At 36.5% G+C, this 15,679-nt stretch overlaps 1 protein-coding gene across 1 annotated transcript in view; it reads right to left on the bottom strand.

The window, feature by feature from the left end:
- Positions 1-4,138: 4,138 nt before the first annotated feature.
- Positions 4,139-15,679, bottom strand: part of LOC139961668 (uncharacterized) — a 61,515-nt gene continuing 49,974 nt past the window's right edge. Inside the window, exon 3 of the mRNA XM_071961052.1 lies at positions 4,139-7,354. Within this exon, the coding sequence (XP_071817153.1) occupies positions 4,380-6,179 (1,800 nt within the window). The 5' untranslated portion in view covers positions 6,180-7,354 and the 3' untranslated portion in view covers positions 4,139-4,379. The remainder of the gene's footprint in view (positions 7,355-15,679) is intronic.

The following is a 15,679-nucleotide window of genomic DNA, read 5'->3' as shown; positions in this document are numbered from 1 at the left end:
AAATGGCGTTCCAGGATGAAAAGCCTCAAAACTGTCCGACTTGCCTGAAAAAAACAACCAAAAATTTTCGCGCGCGAAGCGCGCGTTCAACGTTTTAATGTCGATATCATATAAGCAAGCATTTGGTTATTACATCGCATGCCATCATGTACCGTACGGTCCGTTCAAATTGCGCAGTATACCGCGGGATGCTAATGTTAACAACGACATGTCTCATGGAGATGTATAAAAAGCAGGTCCAATTATGTCAAAATTCTCTTTTACATTAGTAATGGCGAATTAGGGGCTGCACCCCCGCCGCGCAGTGGCGGAGCGTCCATACGGTGAGGGGACTCAAATGGACTGCTGGCGCGTTTTTCAGCTCTTTACCACTTTTTACATATTCTAGATTATTGACTTTTTTATTGCGCTCTCATCTACTTATTGACATTTCTCACATTTTGTTGGTGTCATTTGGAGATGACACCTATAGATCGATATTTATTCTTCGTTTATCTGCAAATTAGCCAGGTCCGGAAAGGGTCATTTCCGGCGATCTAGGGAGTATCTTTACTCACAAATTTTCTGTACGCTCCGCGCCAACCAGTGGTGGCGCTCCGCTTAGATAGTGTTGAAAGCGCCCCTACAGACCATTCTCGCCCCTCCTGACCAATACCCCTAGCTCCGCCACTTCCGCCGCCCCTCCTACGCCTATGTGTGTAGTGTTCGGTTGAAGGAAATATCTGCTATTTTTTCATTTCCGAAACCAAGTTTTATAATAGCCGTTATAACAGGTTGCAATAATTCTACACCAATAAATTAACTGTGTCGGAATTTTCGAAAATTTCTGACCAACATTCTGCATCACACTTCCCTCTACTCGTGCAATTTTGACCGGTCTGTTAGGGGTTCAAGGAAGTTTTTCTATATTGGTTGTCCATAGATGACATTTTTACGGAATGCCAAATGTATCAAAAATGTCCAAAACTATATAAGCATGTCCAAAATAATATAAGCATGTCCAAAAAATATAAGCATGTCCAAAAAAATATAAGCATGTCCAAATTTATATAAACATATCGAAACTAATATAAGTATGTCCAAAAATAATATGATCATGCCCAAAATAATATGAGAGTGTCGAAAAATTATATGAACATGTCGAATGTAACTGCTAACTTCAACTTTTTAGTGAACATTTTGGCATCTGAATTCACGCCATCTGTTGCAAAATATCCAAAAAAATATAAGCATGTCCAAATTTATATAAACATGTCGAAACCAATATGAGTATGTCCAAAAATAATGAGAGCATGTCCAAAATAATATAAGAGTGTCGAAAGACTATATGAGCATGTCCAAAATATAAAAAAGTGTCGAAAAATAATACAAAAGTCTCGAGCGTAACTGCTCGATTCAACTTTGGTAATGAACAGTCAGGCGTTTGAATTTACGCCATATGTTCCAAATATCAAACTTTTTATTTTGGTATGCTGAAAACAAAAACACCATATCCAGCGTAACTTAAGACGATATACAGTTCATCCATTACCGTATTAGTGTGTGTGTTAATATTTTAATGATATTTCGATCAAGAACGATTTTATTTTCGAGGAAATATTAGTTGAGTTGTTTCGTAGCGCGAGTGATCAACCTGGCCCCAAGGTGCTGTAACTATCAGTGAGTTTAATACGAAGAACCACTGTGTACAACATTCCACGCGGTTTAATCAATAATATGTAGTTGGCGAGTTCTTCCCACGTTTCCATCTTGAAATTTAGTTAAAAGGTGAGAGTGAAGATTAAACGTTGAATACCCCTAACCTAGGCTTATTTTTTTTAATTCTGGGCTAGTGGCCGACTTCGCCTGGTAACCGTAATTAAGTGTCACAATTTTCCGTTAAAAAAGTAACACAGTATAGTACTTCATTTTCACTGTCAACGTACGCATGTGTGATAACTACTGTACGTTGTTAGCGCTTGTGCATGTTGTACGTACTTTCGCACGTGAACTTCTTTGCCTTCGCAACAATATATGAATAATCTCAGCACCTCTAGGCAGGGCGAAACCACTCACATTACGAAGGGATGTGAAAAGGAAAAATGTTAGGTGATGGTCTTGTTTTTACATATTTTGAATTATTTGCGTCACAAAAACAGAAGAATGTTTCAATAATATATTGTCATAATGATAACCATTGTGTCAGTTAATAAAAATTACCTCCAAAGAAGGTATTGTAAGCTAATTTTTTTTCGACATACCAATATAAAAGTTCGATATTTGAAACATTTGGCGTGACTTCAAACGCCAAAATGTTCATAACAAAGTTGAAGTTAGCAGTTACACTCGAGACTTTTATATTATTATTCGACACTCTCCATATAATTTTGGGCGTGCTCAAATTATATTTGGACATACTTATATGTGTTTGGACATGCGCGTATTATTTTGGACATGCTCATATAGTTTTGACATGTCTATATAAATTTGGACATGCTCATATAAGTTTGGACATGCTTATATTTTTTGGGGATATTTTGCAACATATGGCGTAACTTAAAACGCCAAAATGTTCAATACAAAATTGAATTAGGCAGTTACATTTGTCGCTCTTGTATTATTTTTCGACATTCTTTTAATATGTTGGACATGCTCATATAGTCTTTCGACACTCTCATATTATTTTGGACATGCTCTCATTATTTTTGGACATACTCATATTAATTTCGACATGTTTATATAAATTTGGACATGCTTATATTATTTTGGACATGCTTATATTGTTTTGGACATTTTTGAAACGTATGGCATGCCGTACATTTTGTACAACATTATGGGTATGTTTTCAAGTGAGTTTATTCACGAGAAATGTGAATTTTCAAATTCTGAACAAATATGGGGCTTAAAACCTTGAAAAGTGGGGCTGACGGGTATTGTGGGCCGCGACGTAGAATCACCTACAAAAGCAAAGACCCACAGGAGATGCGATCAGGTCGAACATGATGTGTGCCGGGTTGACAATCTTCAAAAAGGTTATGGATGGAAAAAAAAACTATTAGGAAATACTTGGTTCTCAGGCAAAAAGTGTACATCTGGTTGGTCATTTCAATCCCGAGAAGTGCCGTTTCCGGTGATCTGGGGGTATCAAAATAAGAAATTTTCTTGTACGCTGCGCGCCAACCGATGGTGGCGCTCCGCTTAGATAGTAATTCGCGCCCCCCGGGTTTGAAAATCCTGGATACGCGCCTGATATCTTATACTGAACAACTGCAAGTTTATCTGGATTGTTACCAGATAGGTTTGGTAATGTTGCCGGAAATAGACAATTAAACACAAAAAGTTGCCATAGCAACGTACCATTTGTTAGCTGGGTTAGCATACAGCTTAGCGAGCTTGGTAAGCATATTGCATTCTGAGCTAAAATTAGATATAACTATTACGAAAACTTATTTGACACACCGAGGTGTTGAAATAAATGTACACATTTTAAGTTTTCAAGAGCGTTCACTCTTCGAGAAGTGAACACACTTTTCTCTTCAGAGTGAATTCTTTGCAAATGTATCTCTTAGAGAGTGGAAACACTCACCAGATTTACATCCAACTTAAATTGGTATAAGTTATTTTTTTATAAGAATTATTTTAGCTCCTCTAAAGAGTGATCATCTTTGGAAAATGTTAAATAAAAAAGAGATTTTTCTCACCTTTTGGATCTAACAGTGTACTTTCATACATCCCTTTAAAATGTAACGTTATGAAAATAAGCTAAGGCTTAAAAAAAGAAGATAAAAAAGGAGAGAAAATAATTAATAACATCCCACACTGCTATATTCAAAAGTTTAGTTCAAGGTTTATATATACCAAATTAAGTAAGTAATCTATGAGCGTTTACATAGAGAGAAGATATGTGTCCTGGTTCGAATCCTCCTGAAGGCTTCAACGTTATAAGTTTACATTATTAGTGGACATTTGTGAAAATGTGAAGAAACGGGCTCTGCAAAAACTTACTTCGACATTAATCGTAAATATTCGACAAGTATACTGAGAAGCACGCCTGGTGATATTTTGCATTTTTTGTATAGATTATTTGTACATTTTGCTGATGCCCAAGCTTATACATCCCGTGATGAAACAGAAGATTCATAAACATTACACTAAGTCGACCAATTTTCTCGCACCTTTAATTAAAACTGTTGATTCATAATGTGCCCTGTATTACATTTTCATGCCCTTTCTATGAGCCTGCAGTTGTATAACTTACTATATGAAAATCTGGACTAACTTATCACGAACGCTATCATTTTCTCAACAGAATTTCAATTATACTTTAATAAGATGAGTCCTTTCAGAGTGTATATCAGAATATATGACAATTTATATTAAATATGATCAAACCAAAACGTTTAGGGGATGCACTTTCCTGGATCTCCACCATTCCTCTCAAGCTTTCGAGCTTTACAGTAAAGTTGTATGATATAAAGAGCTGTACTTAATCCGACAATCGATAAAGAAATCCCAACGATTAATTTGATCGTCAAAGGCGGAGGAAATGAGGAACATATCAGTTTGTTTGGATATTTAATAGCTCTCATAAATACTTTTTTTAACCTTTTTGGCGCGGAACATCGAATTTTTTTATCTATGGCTAGCCATTCATATTGTGGTAATCCCATTTCAATCTGTACTTGAGTGTGCATCCATTTAATCCTACAATCACAGTACCACGGGTTATATTTCAAACTAACAACCACCAGCCTTGGAAGCGGTAAGAAAGTTTCGTAAGAAATTGTAGAAAGTCGATTATAGTCTAACCATATCCCTTGGAGTCGTGTGTTGTTCGAAAATGCATCCTCGTCTACAAATGAGATTTCATTCGCTATCATTTGTACGAATCTCAAAGACCAGGCGCTCTTTAATTCAGTAGTTAAACTAGTCAACCTGTTTCCGCGAAAGTCTAACATTGATAACTTTGGAAGATCCATGAAAGCTGTTTCAGATATATTATCGATCAAGTTGTTTTGCATATTCAATCGATCAAGCATACCATGGATAACAAAGGAACTTGGTAGGTATGTGAATTGATTTTGATCCAGGTTCAAATAAGTTACCAATTTGGATCCATTCATGAAATTAGGCGGCAGATGAGTGATGTTATTTCCAGCGAGTTCTATTGACCTTAAGTGCATGACATTGGCGAATGCGAATTGCCCCAAGTGAGATATACTGTTATGGTCTAAAGAAATGTCATGTAGGTCTCGAAGTTCTGAAAAACAGTAAGACGGAACGGTTTCAAAGCTGTTTCCGACCATACGTAAAGTAATTAGTGTTTTCATTGTCTCCCAGCAATGACATGGTATTTCGGTCAAATAGTTATATGAAATATCCAAAATTTCGATGTTTGAGAACTCAAGCCCGTCTGATAATTGTATCAGATTGTCAACTTGGGTAGAAATATTATCAAACCGTGGTGCATCGGTGAAGAGACCGTGTAGCTTTAGATCCCACAATTTCGTCAACGAATTTAACCAACCGAACGATAACGACGTGACTTGATTGTTAGATATGTTTAGATCAGTCAACTTAGTTTGATTGATAAATGTCCATCGGGTGATGTATCCGATCATATTATTCGATAAGTCAATCACACGCAATTCACTCAGGTTCCAAAATATTTCATCAGGTAATTCAGATATCCAATTATAGGCTAGTTCAAGTATCCGGAGTTCGGATAAAGACTGAAAAGTGTCAACTGAAAGTGAATCTATCTCATTATCCGACATTCGGAGATCTCTGATGCTGGAACTGTTGCTGATGCAATAAGGAACTTCAGAGAGACTATTAAAGTTCAGATGGAGTATTCTTAAACGACCAAAGCCTCTCAGAGCATTGGCTGACATATTTGACACTTGGCAATTGATGAGTTTGATTTCTCGAAGATCTAAACCAAGGTCAGACCAAGTGTCATCAAAGTATAAAATGCTTTGGTTTGTTAACGAAAACGTCCGAACAGCCGGTGGAACATTCATCTTAGGAAGACCGAGATAGTTGTAACCGGAACAGGCAACGCTCCTCTCTCTACGATCGCAACGGCAAGAAGAAGGACAAATGATAGCTCTCACGGTTGAAACGTAAAACAGCGATACCGATAACAATAAAAGTACGCAACTGGGCGGTGGATAACTGCTACGTTTATGTTTATCCATGTTTGATGGGTAAATAACAATTCACGTATGATAAAAACAAAATCTTGATGCCTTGATGGGCGGTGATGGTGGAGATCCTGTAGAAACTAAGTTACTAAAACTCTGTAACATTTGTTGGTGTAATGTTTTCAATTTAAATCTAAAAATTTCGACAACATTTTCGTTAAAAGGAATGGAATTCTTATATATTGGTAGTCCGATAGAAATGTTCCCGCGAATGCTAAGAAAACAGTAGAATACCGGTGGTAGGAACTTGAAATTGAAGTCACTATAATTCCCTCTTCTTTCATTCTACTATGGTAAAAGAACGTTCCCAAGACGAAAGAAAGACGAACATTGTTATGTATTGGCTAGTGAACGTTATTTTCAAATTCGTAAGTACGATTATAAGCTTCACGAAGGCATATATCAGAAAGATATTTCCATTCATGTATACCCTTCAGTATAAATCGTTTTATTCGATCGTAGGCTTTAACAACATCGCCAAGTTTAAATCAACGGCATGTTTGTAAATATATAAACTCATTAACATGTCTCTCGGTAAATTGCTGTAAACTGTAATTCTTGTAAGTAACCTGCATGAAACAGAAATCCATCTCCCAACGCTAACTATGATCTCCATGCGTTTCGTCTTTCCTCCATTCCTGCAGTAAATCGAACATGGAAGTACGACTTGGCTTCCATTTCCCAGTGCGTTAACAACTCCAACAACACACAATTTGGTACAGCAAATCTGCAGTGTTTGTTCCACCGCGGCGAGTATATCTTGCACATATCCGACATGCTTTTGGTAGCGCGCCAATCGTCGTCTCTCCAACTTTTAACCAGCTAACATTCCTTTCCCTTATTCCAATACTAATGCTCGACGTACTCAACAGACTTAGACCAACTAAACCGTCCAGTGAACGAAATGCCAAATCCACCAATGAGATCGTGTCATTTTCCAGACATGCGCTCTGATGATAGTAATTTGTTATCTCACAGCGATAGCGCGCGTTTTTAGACCTTGATCTCGTCTGCCCAAGTTGCCATGCTTTCCAACGATGTGCTCGTTGTTCTGGTGAATGGAATGTCTGTGTGACCTGAGTTATAGTCCAGATTGCTTTTGACGTTTCCCATAGAGATTCACTAGGATGCTATGTTGAGCAAAGGGTTTCTGTGTACCACATACAACTCTATAATGACAGAAATAGAGAGAAAGAAAGGGAGCAAAATGAAGAAGAATAAAATAAACATGAAAAGAAAAGTAAGGTATGTAATTTAGAAAACCAGTGATTACGACCACATTTATCAGCATGGATCTTTGAGCAGGGCTACATACATCAGGCTTCAAAACACAGAGTTGTGAAAGTTGACATGGAAAGAGAAAATTCGGTTACCAATGTCCTGATCTGCGAAGTACAATCCTTGGCAAATGTTTTCAGATTCAAGTATTTAAAGTGTCTCTTTTAATTCACTTCATCAATTATCACATCAACACAATATTTGTATGAATATCAGCAGAAACTAATTACATAATGGAATCATGTTCGAAATGACATGAACGAACCAAGGCATATATCGGTGACCGAAGGTAATTGTTGAAGAAACCTGCATTGTTGATCTTCCAAAGTTGATAATGTTAGACTTACACGGAAACAGGTAGACTAGTTTAACTACTGTATTAAAGAGCGCCTGGTCTTTGAAATTCGTACAATTGGCAGCGAGACTTGTATTGTTGAAATAACATTACTGGTTCACTTGTTGCCTTGGGTTTCATCGTTTTATCGACTGAAATCTGTTTCTTCGACAAAAGTGTATAATTGCATCAAATTAGGAGATAGTTTGAATCCTCTAAATGTCCTCTTAATCTTCTTTACAAGATATAGCAGAACTTGTTTTGAATTTGTGTAGGTTGAGATACTGGTTTTGTAAAGGGTTTGAAAAGTCTATATGCAATGAGGACGTTAACATTGAAAATAGTTACACTTCTGAGGAAAGATGTGACAAATATCTTGAAGCGAGAATTTAGCAACTTAAGGAACGGTTTGTCAGTGCTAAATTCCAACTTCGTTTGATTTATATTTGGATAATTATATCCTCTTTATAAAAATGACTGATAATTGTAGTATAAAGGATGAACCAACAATTCACGTTTCAGAAGGATCTTGCTTATTTGCAACTTGAAACTTCTCGTAAACTTGATGGCGAATTTTATGAAACCCATATACGCACTTGTCAAGCACTACAGGCAAGTACCGCAGCAAAGAACCGGATACATTTGACAACTGGTAATATTTACGTTTCTAATAAATCTCGTCAGTTTTATTGAAAGTTAACTCATTTACATTAACAGCTCCGCATGTAGCTCTCTCTGATATATTTAAGTAGTGGGTGAAGGAGACGTACTTGAAATCTGCCACAATCTGAGTGAATGGTAAATAACATCGTCTCAAATATCTCATTCAATACATTATTCATCTTTTCCTTGTATGTGTTATGCAAAGAGAGCGAGAGACAGGAAGCGAGAGAGGTGTGGAGAGAGAGGCTGACAATTCTTCTGAAGAGTTTCATTACTTCTTACACAAAGGGGTCAAATGAGATAGAATACAATGTAGGAGTAAGGTGCACCGCATCAGCTAGTGCTTTAAGCTTTACTAATTCAAAAGTTAAATTTGTTACGACATTACATACACATATATGATATAGTCCTATATGATGCATTGAGGAATGGCTGGATCTCCGAAGAAGATCGACAGAGGAAACGACAGAAAAAGAAAAGATGGAATCTCAATCGAACATATGCACTGCAAATGCATTAATGTTTTCGATTTTATGTGTTCTCTTGTGCAAAGCAACAAAATTTTGGAAGACTAATGAACAATTGAACAAAGTTATATAAGAATAAACTGCATTTTACTATACTGAAGCATGCAGAGAGAGAGAGAGAGCAATGCGGGGAGATTAAAATAAGTTACAACATGTTAAGTTCAGACTCAAAGTAGTCGAACATGTATATCCTTAGCCTCTGTTGGTCCATTCCCTTAGAAGTCTTCTTAATTCCTATTAAAAAAGTTGAGAAATCATACACTTTCAAAATTCACGCAATTTTGTATACCGAGTGTACACCAAACAACAACAATAAACCCATCAATAAAATAAAACAAAATAAACTGGAACTCCTTTCCCGTACAAGTTTATATTTTAAATAAGAAAACGGAATCCATAAGCTTTAACATTGGAAACATGACCTCTTCTTGTGATATATGATATATTTCTTCCAGCGAATAAAGTACTTAACTCACTGTGGTAAGTAGCCATGTAATGGGAAAACAGACTCCAACAGAACGTTTTATATGTGATGTGCCTGAGGTAATGTCATACTAGAAGAGTGTTTTCAAAATACTCATGAGTAATTTGGTGCACAAACATTTCCATCTTTTTTATATAGCCTTTGGCATGAAAAGAAGTCACTCGCATTTTTAAGCTCAACCAACATATTTTACCAATCGTATGGATGACATGGTTGAACCGAGACTAATAAGTACGAAATTATGTTTATGATGATGGTATTTCGTAACCGTTTCAAAGGTTCTATGTTAAAGGGTTATTTGACCTTTACCATTTTCGTGGCTTGCAGGTCGGTATTTACGTTTCTCGATAGGTTGGAATGACGGTGGAGGGTATTCGAAATAGATGAGCCTTAGCTAATGGATATGTACTACAACAGTTTGTTAAGAAAGTTCGTCGGATAGCGTTACTTTGAAACTATGTAAGCGTTTCTATGAATACCCAGTAAATCTCCCTGAACTAAATAACCTTCATCAAGAACCTTTTAGCGACAATTTTTGTTGTTGTTGAAAAAAGTTGGAAAACACTCTGCAGTTCTATTATTGAATTGTGTTGATTGGTTTTTATAGCATTTGAATTCTTCCGATTTTTCAAGATCGTTTCGATGTTTTCAGACGTCAAAAACCCTGTCAACAGACTTGAAGAAAATATTGGCCATGACAGAATTAAGTCATCATTTCTAATCCGAGCTTTTGAATAAAAATTATGGATATTACTGAGAATGTTTTCAGTTGCCGCCGAACAGCAACCAAATAAGATTTGTTGTTTCATTGTGTGGTTAGAGAGAGCTTAGTTCCTATAGTATACGTGAGTATTGTAACCTGAGAAAGAGAAACAAACTAAAAGTTACGATTTCCCGTATAACATCAACGAAGGCTACTTTCAATTCATTGAAATGGACCAGCGCTCTACGAGTATAGTACACATTTGATATCTTCGGAGAATAGATACTCTGATTAATACACAACGCCTTTCCCATGCATGTGTAGATGCACGCAGTACATCAGGCTATTCGTTGAATTGAGGACTCACTGTCTTTCTTACAATGTACAAGACACTTTTAGTTCAAGTACAACAGCATGAGAACGAGTACAAGTGCACGGTTTTTAAGCGAGAGTATGAACACGTAATCTTATACTAGTACCAATACTATATCTCCATAAGTGCCTCTGGTTTCGAGGACAAATACCATAGAAATCTCTACGTGCGAGAGTACAAGTATACATGTAATTATGTAAAAATGTGAATGCAACTATAGACTTACTTCAAGTCTGATCAGTGTCCGGTCCATACTTCGACCACAGATAGAGTCAGATTTTCTACCGCAAACAGCAAGTGATGTTTTATTCCATTTGGAAGATATCACAGGTTAGTACAGGATGTTCAAGCTCTTAAACACGACCTATTCATGGCATTGGTTTCAGCAGGGGGTGGGGTGGGGGGGGGGGGTGAAGTTGTTGATTGCAAAGATCACTAAATATGATGATTACTGTTTGTGGGTTCCTTAAGATTCATATCATTTACGGCGATCGGCTAACTTCAACTAAATAATTGATATTTAATATGTTGCGTAACTGAAGTATTGTAACTACTTCATATGTAAGCTATATAAGATGCCTTTGTAACTCTTTACATTGGCCAATGCGTGCTTGACTTCAGTTAACATGCAAATTCCTCGATCCCAAGGTATTTAACTTCACACAATGTTAACAATATGTGAGTGGTAATTACTTTCATGTTTTCATAAGTCCCAAACTGCTTCCCTTAAAATGTTGGATATCTCCTCAGTTATAATTACCACATACGTTTATAAGATAGTCAAACGCCCGATGAGGTTTCTGCTTTAGATCTAAACGACAGTTTCTTTATAATCTTGATTTATGTAGCACTTGATAAACAGTTTGTTCATATTTTTCGTTTCTTCTTGTTTGGTTGCTCATGTGTTAATATTACCATATTTTGGTTGCCCATGTGTTATATTACCACAGTTTGGTTGCCCATGTCTTACCAATGTTACCATATTTTGGTTGCCCAAGTGTTAATATTACCATATTTTGGTTGCCCATGTGTTATATTAACATATTTTGTTGCCCATGTGTTATATTACTATTAAACATTAAATATTTGCAAGAAAGATGGGAAAAAAAGACTGACTAACTAGTAGGGAAAATATTACAAATTGCGCACAATGATTGTGTAATTCAGTGAATATATAAAATATGAATCGTATATAGAGAAAAGACAAATTCTCATGCAAAATGGCTGTTTTTCTTTATAGCTAGAATTTCATCTGTTGATTGAAATATATGATTTCTACGTTGGGATAAAACCTTAAACTTGAAAGCGGGATATAAATTCAAAATTAATATCGTTAACGTGTTGAAAACAGGATTAAATTTAGTCAGTATGGCACATCGATCACAGTTTAGTGATAAGGTCAGAGATGCAACAAACACGGTTATTAAATGGAATATTATGGTGATTTCAAAAGTCTAATGCATATTGCATGATATTCCTGACAGGACCTCGCCCGATGTTGAAAATCTTTCGCAATTATTATTCCTTTTTCAATGTCGTAAAACTGTTTAAACTTACATGAGGTCTACTTATTCATTTCAGTTTTTAACTTTAGATAATTTGCTTGAGAGAATTCTGTTGTTCAACGCAAATTCAAACTGTGGTAAACATTTACGACAAAGTAGTCTGTTGCTGACGAAAGTCTTACGCATGGGTTATGGAAATTTAGATTGAATTTTCCTTTGCAGCACCAGCGTACGTCAACGAGGGTGGGAGAAAGAGAGAGAGAGAGGAGGGGGGGGGGGGTGGCGGGGATGAGTTGCCACCCACCGTCATCCTCTGTCGGGAGCAAATCGTTCAGTGAATTCGTTTCATTAAGTAGGGGAAGAATTATGCCACCCCTTCCGTTTAGACCTATAGCCTTTGTTAAGGCGTATCGGCTAATTTATCTTTGCCAAATGCGCTGGGTCGATCCTTACTATTCATCACGCTATGAGCGATTCGTTCCTGTGATTGAGCCTGTATGTGATTCGTTCCTCCTGTGATCTGGCCGGCCTCTACGTGAAGCGTATTTAGAAAAGGGAGGAAAATATAACAGCCGTAGCATTTACCGATATATGTTTATGTAGGGAGACTCATTCGCGTCCGTCGGTGAGCAGACTCAGCAGAGACTAGTTTAGGCCTAATTATGGACCTTGTTTATATATTAATTTAAACATGCCCCAGAATGCAACATTTGACGTCTAAACTGACGTCTAAACTTTTAATTTGCTCTTCCCGCCATTCTCCCCTGGGGTTGGCTTCAACGACCAAAGGATCACACCGCCTCCTTTCTTAAATCCTGGATCGGTCTCACGATCCGTTCCACTAATGTTCCTGCTCTCTACCTACCTGCTTTGCGGAAATCAAACGTAAATACGGCGCAATTATACATGGTTTACAATTTAGAAGACCAGTTCAGACTGATTATTTCTGAAATTGTTCCCTGCATACGGGGTTCAGTTTTATTATCGATAGCCTATTCAAGTACTGCCTTGATCAGCTACTGCTGCGAACGAGGCAGATATGCTTTGTATACATGCGGCAAGTTCTACAGGATTCACAACGACTATAGTTACAATTCGCTATACAAATTGTCCTTGTCAGACTCTGCTCTTCAAGGGATAAGCTACCATCCCGAGTAAGACTAAATTACAGAATGAGTACACCGCATGACTTGTCCACCATTCCCACCCACTCATCCCATCCGAACTCTCTATAGGTCAAAATAGTTTCTATTGCACGCACTGTATACACGAATAGCCTATAGCAATATTGACTATATTATAGATATTCACCTCATGGGAAAATATATGCAGAATAATTTTTTCTAGGCAATTTAACGAAATTATTCGAAGTCATCTGAAAAACAAAATCAATTGCACACACTATTCTGATCGAGTCCTTAACATTGGAAATACTGTCGAATCACTCGTGGATGTTTACACTTGGGCATACCATAGAAAATATGGTGAAAAACAGATTAGCAATTATAATGAACATACATACTACACACATGCTATTATGTCTTAACTAGCTTATCCTTTGACGAGATACTTTGATGAAATAATGTAGAGACAAGCATTTTCGAGGCTACAAACCAAATCTTATTAAATTATTATGGCATACATTGAAACTGAAAGTGTTATGTGAATTGGTACTACAACGTTTCGAAAAACATACACTATAGTACATAATCATTAATATTTACCACCAACTGGAGGGAAGCCTATTACATATTACAAACTTGATATTATATTCAATGGAAGTTAAATTATCGTGTCATTTAATACTGCAACATACTTCGAAAACCATGTACGTTGAACAGGTCCCTGTGGATGTATGCTAATTAAAACTTACTAAACACTGGAGGTAACCTAATACATATTGCAAACTTGATATAATACTCACTGAAAGATAAAGTACCGTGTCATTTAATACTACAACATACTTTTGAAAGTTTAAACGTTGAACAGGTCTCTGTGGGTCTATACTATTTTGCTACAATTGACTTCTTATAAAAAATTCATTACATTTATTGACACTGAAATAATCATATATCATTTCATACCAAAACACACACGTCATGCACATCGAACATGTCCCTTTTGGTTTACACTAAAGCGCTTAGAGACTTTCTTTCCAGAACAAGAAAATGTCAGTTCAATATTGGGAAATTGTTTGAGATTATCAGATAATGAATCTGTGCATACAAACTAAAATTATAATTTTAGAGACACTGAGAAAAACATGGACTATGAGGTAAACGTGACGTATGAAGCAATTAATCGAGATTTTTAAATCATTCCCTTCATCTTGAAATCTCAACGACAATAATACTGCCTACGTATTATATTTCTGCAAGCTTTTCATTGGAATTATTTGGGAGACCAAACAAATCTCTCAAATTTCAGCAACACTTGCGTCGGTCAAAGACCTCCTGGATGTCTGGAGGCAGGTAGAACTATAACTACCAACTGATTCCACTTTACCTTCTTTTACTATGAAGATGGTCTTAAGGTAACATGATATCCTTTGGGAATTATATGAATAAATAAAATATAATTATATATATATAAATAAATTATATAAATTATATATTTATATATGTATTTATATATATATATATATATATATATATATGGCAGCAGCAAAACGAATATATATATATATATATATAACGAATATATATAACGAATATATATAACGAATATATATATATATATATATATATATATATATATATATATATATGTTGATACTAGTTGAGACTAGTGGAACACTAGTAGTTGTAACTCGGAGTTTCACGCGTTATAGCGATCGTCAGACAACTCGTCAGGAGTATGTATATATATATATTTATATATATATGGCAGCAGCAAAACGAAATCTAAGTAAGCTGACATTACTGTTACTTTGCGTTTGTATGTGTCTGTTTCTGCATTAATCCACAGAGGAATGAAAAAAGAAAATTCAAATGAACTTTTAATACAGAGAACATACTGTGATCCATTTCTGCTTTAGCCTGTTACAAAAAGTTAGTCACATCGAAGCAACCGTACCTAACGTGAGAAGCAAGATATTTAGATATGAGCAGCGTGATAGATTGTTTTGTGTGTTGAAGGTAAGTGACTGTCACCGGAGTATTCCTTTAAAAAGGTGGTTCGACAAACTGAGTGTAAAGACGAGACACTTTACACATGAACACCATGACGGATTTGTATAGAGTTGCCAGTATCCGTTGCAGTCATATCCACTACCAGTATTAGTGCGTAAGGCGTCACTGTCCCTGCACACATACATTGGTAGACACCATACTGTCCCTGCACACATGCATAGGAAGACACCATACTGTCCCTGCACACATACATGGGAAGACACCATACTGTCCCTGCACACATACCTTGGGAAGACACCATACTGTCCCTGCACACATACATTGGCAGACACCATACTGTCCCTGCACACATACCTTGGGAAGACACCATTCTGTCCCTGCACACATACATTGGAAGACACCATAGTGTTCCTGCACACATACATTGGAAGACACCATAGTGTTCCTGCACACATACATTGGAAGACACCATACTATCCCTGCACACATACATTGG

This window comes from Apostichopus japonicus, chromosome 20 (genome assembly GCF_037975245.1).
Source record: "Apostichopus japonicus isolate 1M-3 chromosome 20, ASM3797524v1, whole genome shotgun sequence".
NCBI lineage: Eukaryota > Metazoa > Echinodermata > Holothuroidea > Aspidochirotida > Stichopodidae > Apostichopus > Apostichopus japonicus.
Note: the sequence above shows the minus strand (reverse complement) of the source record. Positions and strands in the feature narration are given on the sequence as shown.